This window comes from Oncorhynchus clarkii, chromosome 9 (assembly GCF_045791955.1).
Source record: "Oncorhynchus clarkii lewisi isolate Uvic-CL-2024 chromosome 9, UVic_Ocla_1.0, whole genome shotgun sequence".
NCBI lineage: Eukaryota > Metazoa > Chordata > Actinopteri > Salmoniformes > Salmonidae > Oncorhynchus > Oncorhynchus clarkii.
In genome coordinates this window covers 53,592,241-53,610,201 of record NC_092155.1, presented here as the reverse complement: position 1 = coordinate 53,610,201, position 17,961 = coordinate 53,592,241, and the positions used below count along the sequence as shown (strand labels likewise).

Here is a 17,961-nt window from a genome sequence, read left to right as displayed (position 1 = left end):
GGCGACATTTCCGTTCCAATTTTCTGGAAGCTTGCTTCAGAGCTCGGGTATTTTCTGTATACCAGGGAGCTAGTTTCTTGGGGTGCAACTGCATCTAGGGTATTGCGCAAGGTTAAATTGAGTTCCTCAGTTAGGTGGTTAACTGATGTTTGTCCTCTGACGTCCTTGGGTAGGCAGAGTGAGTCTGGAAGGGCGTCAAGGAGTCATTTGTTCCATGGGACAAAACTTGGTCCAGAGTATGACTGTGACAGTGAGTCGATGATGGCTCTGAAAGCCTTTTGTAGTGGGTCTGTGGACTTTTCCATGTGAATATTAAAGTCACCAAAACTTAGAATATTATTTGCTATGAGTACAAGGTCCGATAAGATTTCAGGGAGCTCAGTGAGTTGTGCTGTATATGGCCCAGGAGGACTGTAAACAGTAGCTATAAATAGTGATTGAGTAGGCTGCATAGATTTCATGACTAGAAGCTCAAAAGACCAAATTGAAATTGAAATTTGCTATCATAAATGTTAGCAACACCTCCGCCTTTGCGGGATGTGCGGGGGATATGGTCACTAGTGTAAACAGAAGGTGAGGCCTCATTTAACACAGTAAATTCATCAGGCTTATTCCATGTTTCAGTCAGGCCAATCACATCAAGATTATGATCAGTGATTAGTTCATTGACTATAACTGCCTTTGAAGTAAGCGATCTAACATTAAGTAGCCCTATTTTGAGATGTGAGGTATCACGATCTCCTTCAATAGTGGCTGGCATGGAGGAGGTCTTTATCCTAGTGAGATTGCTAAGGCGAACACCGCATGTTTAGTTTTGCCCAACCTAGGTCGAGGCACAGACACGGTCTCAATGGGGATAGCTGAGCTGACTACACTGACTGTGCTAGTGGCAGACGCCACTAGGCTGGCTAACAGCCTGCTGCCTGGCCTGCACCCTATTTCATTGTGGAGCTAGAAGAGTTAGAGCCATGTCTATGTTGGTAGATCAGATGAGAGCACCCCTCCAGCTAGGATGGAGTCTGTCACTTCTCAGCAGGCCAGGCTTGGTCCTGTTTGTGGGTGAGTCCCAGGAAGGCCCAGCGTTGTCCGGGTTAGGGGAGGGTTTGGCCGACAAGGATGTCCTTGTCCCATCGCGCACTTGCGACTCTTGTGGCGGGCGGGGTGCAATGCTGACATGGTCGCCAGGTACACATTGGTGCAGCTGGCTTCCGGGTTAAGCGGGCATTGTGTCAAGAAGCAGTGCGGCTTGGCTGGGTTGTGTTTCGGAGGACGCACGGCTCTTGACCTTAGCCTCTCCCGAGTCCCATCACTGCAACTCCCGTATGGACAAGACTGTAAGTACCAATTGGAGACCATGAAATTGGGGAGAAAAAGGGGTAAAAAAAAATACAATAAAAGGGTGCTGTCTTGAACCTAAAAGGGTTATTCAGCTGTCCCTACAGGAGAACCCTTTTTGGTTAAAAAATGGTTTCTACTGGCCTCCCGAGTGGCGCAGCATTCTAAGGTACTGCATTGCACTGTTGCGTCGTCACTATAACTTAGGGTTTGATCCCAGGCTGTGTCACAACCGGCTGTGACCAGGAGTCCCATAGGGCAGCGCACAACTGGCCCAGCGTTGTCTGGGTTAGGGGAGGGTTTGGCCGGGGGGGCTTTACTTGGCTCATCATGCTCTAAAGACTCCTTGTGGTGGGCCAGGCGCCTACAGGCTGACTTCGGTCGTCAGTTGAACAGTGTTTCCTCCTACACATTGGTGCAGCTGGCTTACGGGTTTAGCGAGCAAGTGTAAAGAAGTGCCACTTGTTTTGGAGGACGCATGACTCCCCATTCCCGAGCCTGTTGGAATTGCAGCGACGAGACAATTGTAATCACGAAATTGGGGAGAAAAGTTTTTTTTTTTTTTTTACATTTCTAAGAGTTTGTCTGCTTTGAAGAATGTAAAAAATTGGTGAAGTGACAACTGGGTGTCTAGCCAGCATGCAGGCATATAGAGTCAACTGCTCCTCTATGGAGAAAAATATATTTTACCATTGAATCCTTCAAATTATTCATATTCAGAAATATGATATTCCAATTATTTGGTTTAATGCTTATCCAATGTTCACTTTATTTAATGAGAGGATTTTTTTAGAATAATGTCTCTGACTAAAACTAGTCGCTCTGACTTGCGAGATGTTAGTAGCGTTACTTAAGGCTGGTAAAATGGCTCAACTTTCCCACATTCTCAGCTGAATATGTTTTTTGGTGCGTTCAGACCAGCACTACAGTTCTCTTTGCAGAACTTGTTTCCCTTGTTTCTTTTCCTCCCACAGACTAAGAGCTGAATGCAGAGACTAGTGGGGGAGCTTTGTAGTCCAGGCACGGGCTGCCCAGTTGTGGGGACCATGCTTATTTTGTATTATTCATGAGATTGGGGAGAGAGTGATGAGGAAGTGTTGTTTTTGAATCCTTAATTAATAAATGGAATATCTTCTGCCACCTCCCTCCGGTTCTCTTCTCTCCCTGGAACCTCTGCCTTAAAAGAAACTCTGCTAATACCCTCCAGCTAATTGAGATCACACATGCACACAACATGCGCATGCAGTTTGTCATTTCCATTGAACACAGAGAGGATTCTGGGAAAATATGTAGTCATCTGACATTTACCTTTACCATCAACCCGTTTATCTTCCCTGCAATTATAGAAACTGAAACTACTGTAGCTTCCCTGTAAAACGTTGTATGCATTATCCAAGCCTTTGCAAAGTGTTGTGATTTTGAAGCTTACATAAAGCAAGTCACTTTAGAGTCCGCCTTTTCTCAGAGGAGCTGAAGAAATTCAGGTCACTCCTCTGTAAAATGGGCGCATGTTGTGAGAGCTGGATGTCAGGAACCATGTACTACACTGGCGCTGCTGCCCACAGTGATGTATTGTGGGTGGAGTGTATGATGACTAACCAACCGAAAGCTGTGCAGAGTACAGGGAAAACTAGTATATCTGGGGAAGACATATTTTCACAAAGACCAATAAACAAGTAAGATTGGTTGTGTACATTGAAAAACTGAACCCCAAGTTATATTTATCCATAAACAGAATTACTACAATTATTTATCTCCATCCTTTTATAGTTCATAATGGCATTGTGATTACTGTGCTGGAATGTATAAGACATTCCCATAGCTCCAAGGCAAGATATGTATGGTAATTTTAGAGATCACTACAGGAATATGAAGAGTACCATTTTATTTATTTTTTAAATATGAAGAGTACAATTTACCGCAATCCCTATATGCCCATATTCAAATTAATTTCAGGAATTGAGCGTATGCTCAAGCAGCATTGAAGGACAGTTTAACCTGTATCAGCTGGAATTCTTTCCAGACAAGGAGCTAATTTTAAAGTGGTATTAGCTTTAGTCAAGGTACAGTGAGTGAACAACACCTCTCTCCTGGAATATCCAGTTCAGTGGTACAGCTTGTGAGAACTCCTTGAAACCATTTAATTTGACAAATATTTGTATTTTTTTTTGTTTTCAGTACTGACTTTTTCAATGTTAATGTTTTTGACATTATGGCTTAAATATATTTTTTTTTACCTTTATTTAACTAGGCAAGTCAGTTAAGAACAAATTGTTATTTTCAATGACGGCCTAGGAAGAGTAGGTTAACTGCCTGTTCAGGGGCAGAATGACAGATTTGTAACCTTCCGGTTACTAGTCCAACGCTCTAACCACTAGGCTACCCTGCCGCCCCAAATAGTACCCACAAAACACCAGTCTCAACGTCAACAGTGAAGAGGCAACTCCGGGATGCTGGCCTTCTAGGCAGAGTTGCAAAGAAAAAGCCATATCTCAGACTGGCCAATAAAAAGAAAAGATTAAGATGGGCAAAAGAACACAGACACTGGACAGAGGAACTCTGCGTGAAGGCCAGAATCCCGGAGTCACCTCCTCACTGTTGACGTTGAGACTGGTGTTTTGCGGATACTCCCGCTCTTTCTATTCTGGTTAGGGCCAGTTTGCGCTGTTCTGTGAAGGGAGTAGTACACAGCGTTGTACTAGATCTTCAGTTTCTTGGCAATTTCTCGCATGGAATAGCCTTCATTTCTCAGAACAAGAATAGACTGACGAGTTTCATAAGAAAGTGCTTTGTTTCTGGCCATTTTGAGCCTGTAATCGAACCCACATGCTGATGCTCCAGATACTCAACTAGTCTAAAGGCCAGTTTTATTGCTTCTTTAATCAGTTTTCAGCTGTGCTAACATAATTGCCGAAGGGTTTCTAATGATCAATTAGCCTTTTTAAAATGATCAACTTGGATTAGCTAACACAATGTGCCATTGGAACACAGGAGTGATGGTTGCTGATAATGGGCTTCTGTACGCCTATGTAGATATTTTTTTATCTGCTGTTTCCAGCTGCAATAGTCATTTACAACATTAACAATGTCTACACTGTATTTCTGATCAATTTGATGTTATTTTAATTGACTTTTTTGTTGCTTTTATTTTTAAAAACAAGGATATTTCTAAGTTACCCCAAACTTTTTAACGGTAGTGTTTATCCATTGATTCTTGAAGAATATAACTTAAATGCCTCATGAGTTTAGTTCAACTGCTACACTCCATGAGAACCAAAATATAAGCTTGTTTTTTGCCAATGTTTGTGCACATTTGTATATGAAAACAAACACTGTATAGCCTCATAACATTGTTTTAATCATCATTTGGATATCATGGCTGGTCATTCCTTGCACCCATAGCTCTGTCTATTAATCTGAGAGTGGTTACATTTCTCCAGGCCCATCCCTCAGCTTTTTACCAAAACAGAGGCGGGGCAACCGTTCTTTTCTTGTTTCATCCGTGGATTTGCCCTTTAAACAGCTGCATATTATCAAGATATCAAAGTGTCACCAACTAAAAGGTAAACAGTAGGCCTACAGCAAATGCAGCATATGGCATTCATTTTTCACATGTAAACAGCACTTTTCGGTAGTGCTCAAAGCATGCCATTCCATGAGCGCCGCATTTATTTATCAACTCGACTCAATGAGCCCAATCAGTCCTCCATGATGACAAAATCATTTACAGAGTATTATGCCTTTCTGTGTGACATCTTTAGGGAGTGCTGAGAGAGGGTGAATTGATATACGGTCAGGTGGGGTTGTCTGTCTAGCTGGAAACCACTGGGAATGAGATCAGGGCCAGCCTAACCTTCGACAGCTGCTCTAGCCCGAGAGTGCTGTCTATTTATACAGAACCAGATGGCAGCTGGTGCTTCGCATGCCGACAGACTGTCAGTGACAGGAAGGAATGGGGAGATTTCAGCCGCCCAACCTTTCTGACACTCATCTACACTCCTATAGCCCAAGCACCAAACAGCCTCCCGGCCCAGAGACACATTGCTTGCCTAGCACGCCGAGCGACCTAGTGATATTAGCAGCTTACGCAGGCTCGCTGAGGCCAGGATCACAAAGGCTATAGAGAGGCTTCTAGAACTTCAGGCCTGTGAGAGAACATGCAAGGCCAGCAATGTTTCATTCAAAGGTTTTGCATAGTTTTGTGACGAGGGGAAATGTTGGCCCTAACTGTTCAACTATCTACTCTAGAACAGTGATTACATTGCACAACTTTACAATTAAAACATTAAAGCTAGAATCCTTAAGAGTTACTACATATAACAATTCAACAATGAACCGTCTCGTTGTCAAATTAACTGGGGCCAGCAAATCTCATTGTCAAGTTGTGTGGTCTGTTTAATTGACGAGATTTGCTGGCCCCAGCCAATTTGACAACACGAGATGGTCATTATTTTGTTGACCAAGAAGAATGCAATTTTGTGTGGGCCAAATAAAATTTTTGGAGAAAAAATATTGTGAAAAACTATCATTCCACTATTACTGTAGATATTTTAAGGACATTTTCTGAAATACAATGCAAAAACACATAGCTCCTTTAATTTGTGATACTGACATGTCCCTTCGGGCTATTACAACAACGAAGTTGGTGCAAACAGTTTTTCCTCACTCGGACATCATTGCACATGATAGGATGGCAGAATAGTGGCCCCATTTCCCCTAATGCGGATAGGATCTTTAAAGTAAACCTTAAATTCAAACAGACATTGTGAAAGTGAAATGCATGAAAACTGCACATCAATTTCTAATAATTGAAAAACATCCATAGTAAGCAAATACACATTTCCATATACATTTGCACATTTGCATATATAAATACACATTTGCATCTTTGCATGACATTATAGAAGATGATAGTTAGGGGGCCCTCTGAAAACATGTGGGAGATTTTAGCTGTTTTCACAGCTCCGGGCGGAACAGTCTCATGGAGGACATCCAAAGTGGATATTCTTTCCCACGCCTGCAGGTGCACCCCCTCAAGGAGAAGAGAATATTATTTCCCCCTCAGGTCAAGGCTCATTCCAAACACGTCCTGTGTCCTGTGAGGCTACCCGAGGTCTACAGTAACACCCTTACAGTAATGTCAGGAAAGTCTGGCATCTACCGCCCTAAAAATAACATAGTTTGAATTATCTTCAAAAGGGCTTAAAAATTAAAGTCTACCAACAGTTAAAGCCCACGTTTTGACCACACACAAATCATAGGAAAAAATTATGAGTGAGATTTGATCATACTTTTAAACATCTGGTTTAGACTGATAGGCTCTCTCATTTAAAGCTTCTTCAGGATTGGTGGGCCCCCCCCCCCCCCCCCCCCCCAAAACATCCTTTCTGAATTTAAAAGTAAACCTCAAATTAATCATGTAGTTTTTCAAGTGTTTGTAGTCTGATTACATTATTTTTGCTGGTAATGGATTACAGTTACCAGTTTTTGGTAATCCCTTACTTGTAACGTTACTCCTCAGCCACCCTGTCAATTGTCTACTTGTTGTGGTCCAAATATTTTCAAATCCAACTTTTTTACAACCGTCGTAAAGATAAAGATAATTTGTTTTTCCAGTCTATAAACCGAGTTGACAATAAACCTGCAACTCTTGCAGCCTTTTATGCACAGTTTACATAGACCATGAGGGAGAAATGTGCTGTTGCCTGCAGTCACTCCCAAGCGCCAACAATGCTTCTCCATAGAAAGTTTCCTTTTTATTAAAGTGGCAAAGTAATCATAACGGGGGTACCATAAAGCTATGTGAAAAGGGTCATTGTCGAGGGGAACCGGCCGCATAAAGGCTTGTCATAACAGATTACCTAATGTGTTGTGCAGGCTCTGTCGTCGACAGCAAGTACTGTATTCACTGCATTGTTCTCGTGTCTTCCTGTGTTTTTCTCTCTCCCCTCCCCCAGTAAAAGGGAAAGTGATGTGAACAGCATGCAAAGTGGAAATGGAGATTTCTTCAGCGGGGGATTCAATGCCTCCCCCTAGAGTTGCAATAATTACTCTTAAGTATTTCAATAAAAAGCAACGCTTTTTACATTTTAATAGGATTATACAATGTTGTCGTATCGGATGTTTTGGTTCTCCTTTTGGTGGCTTATGGTCTGAGCTGACGTGTATGAGCAAAGAAATTAGATTTTGGTGGGACTGCAGATCTCAAGTTAAGGTACACTCTTGGCTGCCTAGTTCTGAAAAAATCCGCCCCACTGGCAAAATGAAGACGATACAAAACAAAAGGGTATTGTGTCCGTAATCTGTTTGGACCAGACTTTAGTGGTGGTTGTTTTCTTAAAAGAAAGACAATAGCCTACAGGGTTTAAAAGGCTTGGTCCTAGAATGTGCTGTATCCAAGGCGCTAAATCAAATCCCACACATGGCTCGGTCTCTGTTTTGGAGAAGTTGTGAGTCCTGTGTTGTGGCTGAGACATGCTCAGCTGTTTGTCGAGAGCATAAGGCAGTTGGTCAGACACTAGTTTGAGCCTGTGGAGTTGAGCTGTGTCCAGTGAGAACTCTACCACCTGTGCTAAGGCCCTGCGCGACAAGCAGACCATTGCCAAACCGAGAACAGCACGCTGAGTATGTCGGCAGCGGGCGAGTCAGAATGTGTCCTGTCCTATTCTGTTTCCTCTTTTAAGATGGAGGGATAAGTATCAGTATTTCTCACCCTCTGTTTTAAAACAGACTCAGGGATGTGACTTTTTACTGGGCCAATCATGGATAAACAGAAACCAAACAGTAACACACGTGTGCAGTTGACACAGTATTGGCTGGTGGATATATTCACTGAAAAGTATTCAGGGATTGAACCGTTACCTTACTCTGTCCATATGCACACAGGCCCCAGGGAAAGCATAAAAATTCCTCTGCCTCGTGGAAAGGAACGTATGGTAATTACAGTTCTCCACGGTTTATTATTTCAATGAATATCTGGGTCCCTTTTTTAGGTGTTTTGCTTCAGTTTTGTTCTTAAATATGAATTTATCTAGCGACCTTCGCTCCCTATAACACTATGAGCACAGTCAGCGGCCCATTCACTAGTGGGTATTGATCGAGACCAGTAGAAGCTAGCAGGTCCTTGGAGGGTCATCGGAGAGGCAGACGCGTTCAGCCATTTTAGGCCCTGCCTCGCCTGGCTGGTAGTCTCAGGTGCCTCTCTGTCACCATCTGGGGCTCAAAGACATGTAGAGCCCAATTACTTGTTGAGCATCCTGTCACAAAATGGCTGCCAGCATCACCAAGCTGGTTGTTAGTGTCTCACTCATACTAAATTGTAGCCCCCCTGCATCACATCAGACAAACTATAGGTTCTGGAAGAGGAACTAAGGACACCCCCGCCCCCCATTGCCTTTCATTGAACCAGGGCACTGAGTTGTGTTGTGTCCCAAATGGCACCCTACTCTCTATATAGTGCATTACTGTTGACCCATGAACCCTGGTCAAAAGTAGTTAACTATATAAGGAATAGGGTGCCTTTTTGGGAGGTACCCTGTGAAATGCTTGGCCTCATTCATTCATTGTCACTCCAGCTGTGGTTTGTATGAACTAATGATCTTGAAATGAAGAGGATGTTTTGGTGTGTACAGAGTGGAAGAGCCGACGCGAAAGGCTCCACTCCCGTCAAAATCTATCCACGGCAGAATACAGCGAGAAGCAGACCAAGTGGGGATTTTTTGTATGGTCTGTGAGAAAGTGTTGGATTTAGTCAACAGATTTGTCTTGCTAATTTGCTAAGGCTTATTTGATCACGTTGTACGTTTTGCAATGTATAAATTGTGACTAATGTACTGATATGTGGACACACATGGCAACTTTGAGGAAAATATTTTATATTGGTGTTTGTTGGTAGAACTGGTATCGGCCCTCACATTGGCTAGAATGTTCCCACCTGATCTCATCTCCTCCCGCCTGCCTTTCTGCCTTTGCGACAACGACTCCTGTTAGGGAAGTGTGTGTCCCATCCAAATTGTCATGGCTCATTTCCTGTGAGTGGGCCTGAAGGACCCGAGTTCATGCAAAGGTGCCATGGTATGTGCCTGATCTATAAGTCCATTTAGACTCCTTTCCATTTCACATAAATCATGTTTTCATGGCCCAGTGTGAAGGAGAATTAAGCAAGTGAAACATGCAGTACTTTTATTAAAATGATACTGTATTTTAACTTTATATTCTGAAAGACCCTGTTTAGTTATAGTTTTTTAAATGCATAGTTTATGGCTCAGAGCCAGTATTCATAAAGCGTTTCAGATTAGGAGTGCTGATCTAGGATCAGACCTCCCCCTGATCTGAAAGGCAAAACTGGTTCTAGATCAGGACTCCTACATTTTATTTGTCACATGCTTCGTAAACAACAGGTGTAGACTAATAGTGTAGTTAGGGATGCACAATATATCAGTGAACATATCACAATCAGCCAACAATGCCAACATCAGCATCGGCCCGATGTCTGTCTAGTTTAATGCCGATTTGTTAGAAACTGATGTCAAAGCTACCGTGTATACCTATGTATACCTATGTAATGTGACTTAATAATGCCACGTAAAATTTGGCGCAACGCAGCATTCCTAACAGCCTACACAATGTCTGCTGTGTGGATCGAGCAGTCATTTGAAAGAGTTAAGAAAATATCAGCGAGACAAGCTTTAGCTTGGTACCTAGCTAGCACCAATACAACCAGCCTGAAAACAATGACCTGTAGAAACTGCAGTCATTTTCATTATTCTTAACAATGATTTAGGAATCCTTGTAAGTATTAGCGAGGTTGCCACTTGTTGTTCGCCTATTGAAATTGTACTTCAGTTCATGAAAATAAATAGCTAGCCAGCTACTTAACCCTGTTGCCCAAAGCTAATGTTATAAGCAGACAGCTAGCTTCATCTGGCTAGTGAGACTTAACTGGACCGTGTTATCTGTTATGAAGCTAGCCAATATAAGGATTCGGCACAATAGTGGAATTTGCGGTTTGCTTTCAAAATAAGTGTTATTGACAGTGATGCAAATGAGTACAAATAGTAGAATTATGCAATACTTTTATTTTGAAGGCTAACCGCAAGTCCACTATTGTGGCTAATCCTTATTGTGGCTAGCTTCACATAGATGTGTCCGACCACCATTAATCAAATAAGAACTGTCTTATAAATTAGGGTTATTTTAGATGACACCTAGATATATAGTTATAGCTACTGAAACAGATTATGTCGTTATTTGACACATCAAATAGTGTTATTTGTCGTGCGTCTTTTTTGACCCGCAAAGACCCAAACGGCATTCCATAGAAATCCTGGTTGAGAATGAAACGACTGAACAAATGAACAACGAAACAGCACAGCATGTAAGTGAAAGAAATAGGTTTTGATTATGTTTTACTGGTAATGGGGGACATATGTAAATTCCAACAAAATAACTTTTTGGTCAGTGTGGTGTGTACCTATATTTAACTAGGCAAGTCCGTTAAGAACAAATTCTTATTTACAATGACGACCCAGACGATGGGCCAATTGTGTGCCGCCCTATGGGACTCCCAATCACTGCCGGATGTGATACAGCCTGGATTCGAACCAGGGACTGTAGTGACACCTCTTGCACCGAGATGCAGTGCGTTAGACCTGTGTGTGTGTGTGTTAACTATTTAACTGTACTAGAATGCTTAAAAGGCCTTAAATGTTTTTCACTTATCAGTATAATTTTTTGGGGACAAGGAAAATATCGGTATCGGCCAAAAATGTAATAACGGTGCATCACTAACTGAAATGCTTACTTACGGGTCCTTTACCACCAATGCGGAGTTAAAGATCAAGTAAAAATAGGAACAGTGACACGAGGAATAAATGCACAGTAAATAACAATAACGACTAAAAATAACATGGTTATCTACAGGGAGTACCAGTACCGAGTCGATGTGCAGGGATACGAGGTAATTTAGGTAGCTATGTGCATGTAGGTAGGGGTGAAGTGCCTAGGCAACAGGATAGATAATAGACTGAGCTGTAGCAGCAGTGTATGTGGTGAGTGTGAAAGATGCTTCATGAATATGGTCCCCGATATTAAGTAGCTTAATGTTGTACTTACAAATCCTAACACTTTCACTGTGCCTTTTGACGTGTTTAGCCAACTATAATGGATTGGAATGCTGAATATACCTCTGTGGAAAAATAATTACATTTTATTCTCCATAAACCTGGATTTACTCTCAAGATAACTTCTTCGCAGAAGGCAAATTGGAATGTTGAGAGGGAGAGAATGAGAGAGAAAAAACACGGAAAGCAATGTGCAGCATCCTCCTGTGCCGTGTCAGAAGGGTTGCCATGGCAACCATAATCCAGTCCTGTACCTGTTGTCATGGTTGAGTGGGGCAGAGACGGTGATGACGTCGTTCATTAGACAGAAGGACATGTCTCCCATTTTAAATTCAGGATTTGATTCAGTGCAGTATTTTGCAACAAAAAAAAGAAACCTGTGGGAGCCTATATTTTCCATTCTCTTGATAGGATGTGCCGGATATTACTTATTTTTTTCTCCGATCTATCTTCTAAAAGCCAAAGATTTCCTATAACACACACACACACAACTCGCACACACTGCACGGCGTGATTGATAATCCAACAATGAGACCCGAGGGGCAGGGTAGGTGAGTCATAGTGCATTACATGGAGCATTCTCCCTGTCACACACAGTATGCCCCCTGTCTCATTAACTATGGCTCAGGAGCTGCAGGACATACAGGTCAAACATTCTCTCCTTTGGACATGTGATGATGTCCACTTTGTGTTGTTGATGAGAGTAGTGAGGTGTTCAACGCCTGTGGCGTTCTGCATTAGCATCGAATAGCCCCCGTGTTATGCAACTTTTCAGGGAAGTTAGGAACAAATATACACAGGTAGTTAGGAAAGCTAAGGCTAGCTTTTTCAAACAGAAATTTGCATCCTGTAGCTCTAACTCAAAAAGTTCCGGGAAACTGCAAAGTCCATGGAGAGTAAGAGCACCTCCTCACAGCTGCCCACTGCTCTGAGGCTAGGAAACACTGTCACCACCAATAAATCCATTTTAATTGAGAATTTCAATAAGCATTTCTCTACGGCTGGCCATGCTTTCCACCTGGCTACCACTACCCGGGTCAACTGCCCGGCACCCTCCACTGCAACCCGCCAAAGCCCCCACCATTTCTCCTTCACCCAAATCCAGACAGCTGATGTTCTGAAAGAGCTGCAAAATCTGGACTCCTGCAAATCAGCCGGGCTAGACAATATGGACCCTCTCTTTCTAAAATGAAATGCCGAAATTGTTGCAACCCCTATTACTAGCCTGTTCAACCTCTCTTTCGTGTCGTCTGAGATTTCCAAAGATTGGAAAGCTGCCGCAGTCATCCCCCTCTTCAAAGGGGGTGACACTCTAGACCTAAACTGCTACAGACCTATATCTATCCTACCCTGTCTTTCTAAGGTCTTCGAAAGCCAAGTTAACAAACAGATTACCGACCAATTTGAATCCCACCGTACCTTCTCCGCTATGCAATCTGGTTTCAGAGCTGGTCATGGGTGCACCTCAGCCGCACTCAAGGTCCTAAACGACATCATAACCGTCATCGATAAGAGACGTTACTGTGCAGCCGTATTCATCGACCTGGCCAAGGCTTTCGACTCTGTCAATCACCACATTCTTATTGGCAGACTTCACAGCCTTGGTTTCTCAAACGATTGCCTCGCCTGGTTTACCAGCTACTTCTCAGAGTTCAGTGTGTCAAATCTGAGGGCCTGTTGTCCGGACCTCTGGCAATCTCTATGGGGGTGCCACAGGGTTAAATTCTCGGGCCGACTCTTTTCTCTGTATATATCAACGGTGTCACTCTTGATGAGGGTGATTCCTTGATCCACCTCTACGCAGAAGACACCATTCTGTATCCATCTGGCCCTTTTTTCGACAGTGTTAACTAACCTCCAGATGAGCTTCAATGCCATACAACTCTCCTTCCGTGGCCTCCAACTGCTCTTAAATGCAAGTAAAACTAAATGCATGCTTTTCAATCGGTCACTGCCCGCACCTGCCCGGCTCGTCCAGCATCACTACTCTGGATGGCTCTGACTTAGAATACGTGGACAACTACAAATACCTAGGTGTCTGGCTAGACTGTAAACTCTCCTTCCAGACTCACATTAAGCATCTCCAATCCAAAATTAAATCTAGAATCGGCTTCCTAAACCGCAACAAAGCATCCTTCACTCATGCTGCCAAACATACCCTCGTAAAACTGACCATCCAACCGAACCTCGACTTCGGCGACTTCATCTAAAAAATACCCCCAACACTCTACTCTGCAAATTGGATGCAGTCTATCACAGTGCCATACGTTTTATCACCAAAGCCCCATACACTACCCACCACTGCAACCTGTGCGCTCTCGTTGGTTGGCCCTCGCTTCATACTCGTCGCCAAACCCACTGGCTTCAGGTCATCTACAAGTCTCTGCTAGGTAAAGCCCCGCCTTATCTCAGCTCACTGGTCACCATAGCAGCACCCAATCGAAGTACGCGCTCCAGCAGGTATATCTCACTGGTCACCCCCAAAGCCAATTCCTCCTTTGGTCACCTTTCCTTCCAGTTCTCTGCTGCCAATGACTGGAACGATCTGCATCAATCACTGAAGCTGGAGACTCGCATCTCCCTCACTATCTTTAAGCACCAGCTGTCAGAGCAGCTCACAGTTCACTGCACATGTACATAGCCCATCTGTAAACAGCCCATCTATCTACCTCATCCCCATACTGTATTTATTTATTTCTTGCTCCTTTGCACCCCAGTATCTCTACTTGCACATTCATCTTCTGCACATCTACAATTCCAGTGTTTAAATGCTATATTGTAATTACTTCGCCACCATGGCTTTTTTATTGCCTTAACTCTCTTACCTCATTTGCACTCACTGTATATAGACTTTTTGTTTTCTTTTGTTCTACTGTATTATTGACTGTGTTTTGTTAATTCCATGCGTAACTCTGTATGTGTCGAATTGTTATGCTTTATCTTGGTCAGGTCCCAGTTGCAAATGAGAACTTGTTCTCAACTAACCTACCTGGCTAAATAAAGGTGAAATAAAATTAAAGAAACATTAATCCGAAGTAGTTGAGAAGTGTGGATCATTATTTAAATGTTTTTCTCAATATAGAGTCCGTGTCCTGCTGCCAGCTTCACATGGATGATGTCACCTTAGCCCCACCCCCAAAGGAAAGCGAATACAGTGAAGAATTATGATTTAAAGTTACATGTGTGTAATTGTAGTTGCTCACCAGAACTGGGGAAGACTTATAGGCTACTTCTGCTGTCTATATTGATGAGTACTTTCTGACATTTGAAACAGTCAACAGGTTCCCATCTCAGTATGCTTGTGAAGTTGTTCCTCTTCCAACAGACTTGTCTCCCTCCTTTTTTTCTTTTTTGAAATTCTGTCCCTATTGGAGTGACGCATGGGTAAGGCCAGATGGATACGAGGGAACTATGTTCTACTGCGAGAGAGGGGCAGGGATGGGGAGAGGGAGGGAGGGAGGGAGGGAGTGGGCAGAGGCGCTGTGGCAGGGTGCGTCGTGAGCATGAATCGCCTCCAAGAGGAAATAAAAGAACATGCGTTCCCTCCTCTAATGCAGGCTGTAGTGAGTGAGCCATCTTCCTCACTGACGTGGAAGGTCAGCCAGGCCTGTCTTAGCCACAGATTCTGTGGGCTGCTTTCTAGGACACAGATTAAGCCTAGTCCAGGACTAAGAAGCATGCTCACTTGCTAAGTGGAGAATCCCATTGAAAGTCCTTTTTAGTCCAAGATGAGGTATATAATCTGTGTCTGGGATACTGGTCTAGTGTGTCCCAGTCCCTATGATGATAGCTCCCCACAATAATACCCAACTTTCCTCATCTCTTCTCCTTGACAGCCAACTGGAATAGAATTTAATGACGTGCACCCAGACGGGTGTAATAAAACTAAAAGGGACGAAGCCCTCAGTCTTTTGACTCGTTGGAGTGGCGCCCTGTGCCCCAGTAAGGCTACATGCTGTACGCTAGACCAGGAACAGATGTGAGAGTGAGCATTGGCTAGCCTTGGCTAGCGCTTGTCACTGTCCTCATGCCCGAACCTGGAGCTGGGAGCCTCTCCTGGCTCAGACTCATCTGTGTCCAAATGGCACCATATTCCCTATGAGCCCTGGTCAAAAGTAGTGCACTATAAAGGGAATAGGGTACCATTTGGGATCCAGCCATCATCCGCCTGTTTTTACTGCTGAGTGGGCGGCGTGGCATTGGAACAGAGTGTCTGCAGTCCCCCTCATTAATAGCCCATGTGGGTTGTTCCAGGAAAGGGGTAATAAGGGGTATCTGTAACGTAAATCCTGTACATTTCAATTTCCTCCCTCTGGGCTCCGGTTTCCCATTGGATTCGGGTCAAAGGTGAGATTGGGCTTAATTTAGCCCCCTCTCCTCAGTGCCCAAAAAGAAAGGGGACCTGTGACCTAGATGATTAGCGAGGATAGAATTAAACTCTTACCTGCATGATTTTGGTACGGCCCTTAAGAGTCTAATATAGGCTACGGAGGCCTAAATCAAGCAAGGTATGCTCGTTGACTATGAAAAGTTGGAGTTCGCCTCTCTCTCTTCTGAGGAGACACACTGACATTCTGTCGCCATGTGACATGATATGCAATCTCCTCCCTCCTCCATATCACTGCATTATTGATCAGTGCACCACCATCTTCTCCACACACACACATATATGTGCGCACACACACACTGAGCAAACACACTGAACACACACACACATACTGCAGGGGATTTCTCAGTGTGCAGAGGCTTCTTAAGTACCCTTGTCTGAAGTAGCTATACCCAGCTTTAATTGGACCATTGACTATGAATGCCATAGCGTTAACACTGGACCTCATTACTGTATTCTAACAACGACTGGGCTCTGGTCAAAAGTAGTGCACTATATAGGGAGTAGGCTGCTATTTGGATCACAAACTGTCTTTGGAATGATGTGATCCTTCAATATAGCTAGCTGGGTTTTTCCCCCAGTCATCTGGCCTGCTGGCGTCGGTTGCTGTTGCCACTCTATTTGGTCCGTTGCTAGGCCCCGAGCGCACTCGTCACATTAGTCAGTATCCATTTTTCCGTTTGCCCTGCCCTCCAATCCCCTGCCCTCCCCTCCCTGACCCACCACTTGGACAACGGAGGTATGCGTTGTCTGGCTAGCCTCAGCTAAATCCCCTGGATTGGCCCGAAGTCCGGCCAATTTGCGCACAATCTGTCAAGGGACTTCAAGCAACAACTGGGTCGCTAATATCTTCAAATACCCCCTATAGTATATTCCTCTAGGACTCCCCACTCTACTCTCCTCCCTCCCCTCTGCGAGGGGCTTAGCTTTCTGTTGGTGTGGAAAGCTTGAATGTCTGTACTGGTGGGACTAGGAGTGCTTCCCAAATGGCATCCTATTCCCTACATAGTGCACTACTTTTCACCAGACCTATGGTGCCTGGTCAAAGGCAGTGGACTATGTTGGGAATAGCATACCATTTGGGAGGCAGCCTAGCAGGCGTGCTTGACATGCCAGCTAGGCTGGGCAGAGGAGAAATGTTGTCATCATTGTCATCCCGTATACATTGACACGTCAGGTGACGGATTAGCGAAACACATTGCTAGCTTTGCTGTGATGTGTAGAGACAGAGCATGTTACTGTATTGCCATTCCCACTGTATGCAAACATGTTTTAGTATTAGTATCTGCGCTGATTCATTAACAGGAACTTTACAGATGCATGATATCTCAACCACAAAGAAATAAGCAAATATAGTTGCACATGTCTTGCAGTAGATATCTACCATGTTTTGATTTTATTTTATTTGCCGATATCTCATTTGGATTATTTGAAGGTGTTATTTTGTAAAGGGGTAAAGATTTATTACAGAAATGCTAGTATTTTGTGTCTATTACATACTTTATAAAAATATAACTGTCCTGCTTGTATGTCTCTGAGTGTAGACAGTATTTATTCCAAGGCAACAAAAATGCATTATTTTTACAAATACAGTAAACTCCAAATAGTTGAAATAGCCCAAACCCTCCATCGTGCATGCAATACTTTTGAACTTGAAGTTCAAATACAATACATTGGATGTGGTCAAACTTATCACACTCTTACACAGTCAAAGTTATCAGCCTTGTGATTTAATGTTTTTTTCTCCTCCCCAACAGTTATATCCAACCCCAAAAACCCAAAGGACCCAGCAAAGTCCTTCAGCTTTGACCACTCCTACTGGTCCCACACTACGGTGAGTTTGCTTTCCTCTTGCCTTTGTGCTGCTCTTATCCATGGCCTCAAATGGCTGCCAAATTGACACATTGCCTAAGCCGAATGGCATACTGTTGAATTGAAACACACCATGAACTGTACTGTAGTTCGACATCAACATGCATTTAAGTGTGGTCCTCAGTTGGTAGAGCATGGCACTTGCAACACCAAGGGTTGTGGGTTCTATTCCTGCTGGGGCAACCCAAATTTAAAATAATATATGTATGAATGTATGCATGACTATAAGTCCCTTTAGCAGACACT

At 43.5% G+C, this 17,961-nt stretch overlaps 1 protein-coding gene across 19 annotated transcripts in view; it reads left to right on the top strand.

Moving 5' to 3' along the window:
* Nucleotides 1-17,961, top strand: part of LOC139416537 (kinesin family member 1B) — a 107,422-nt gene that overhangs the window by 19,577 nt on the left and 69,884 nt on the right. For all 19 annotated transcript variants that reach the window (XM_071165278.1, XM_071165276.1, XM_071165269.1 and 16 more), the window contains exon 3: nt 17,601-17,677. In XM_071165278.1, the coding sequence (XP_071021379.1) occupies nt 17,601-17,677 (77 nt within the window). The remainder of the gene's footprint in view (nt 1-17,600; nt 17,678-17,961) is intronic.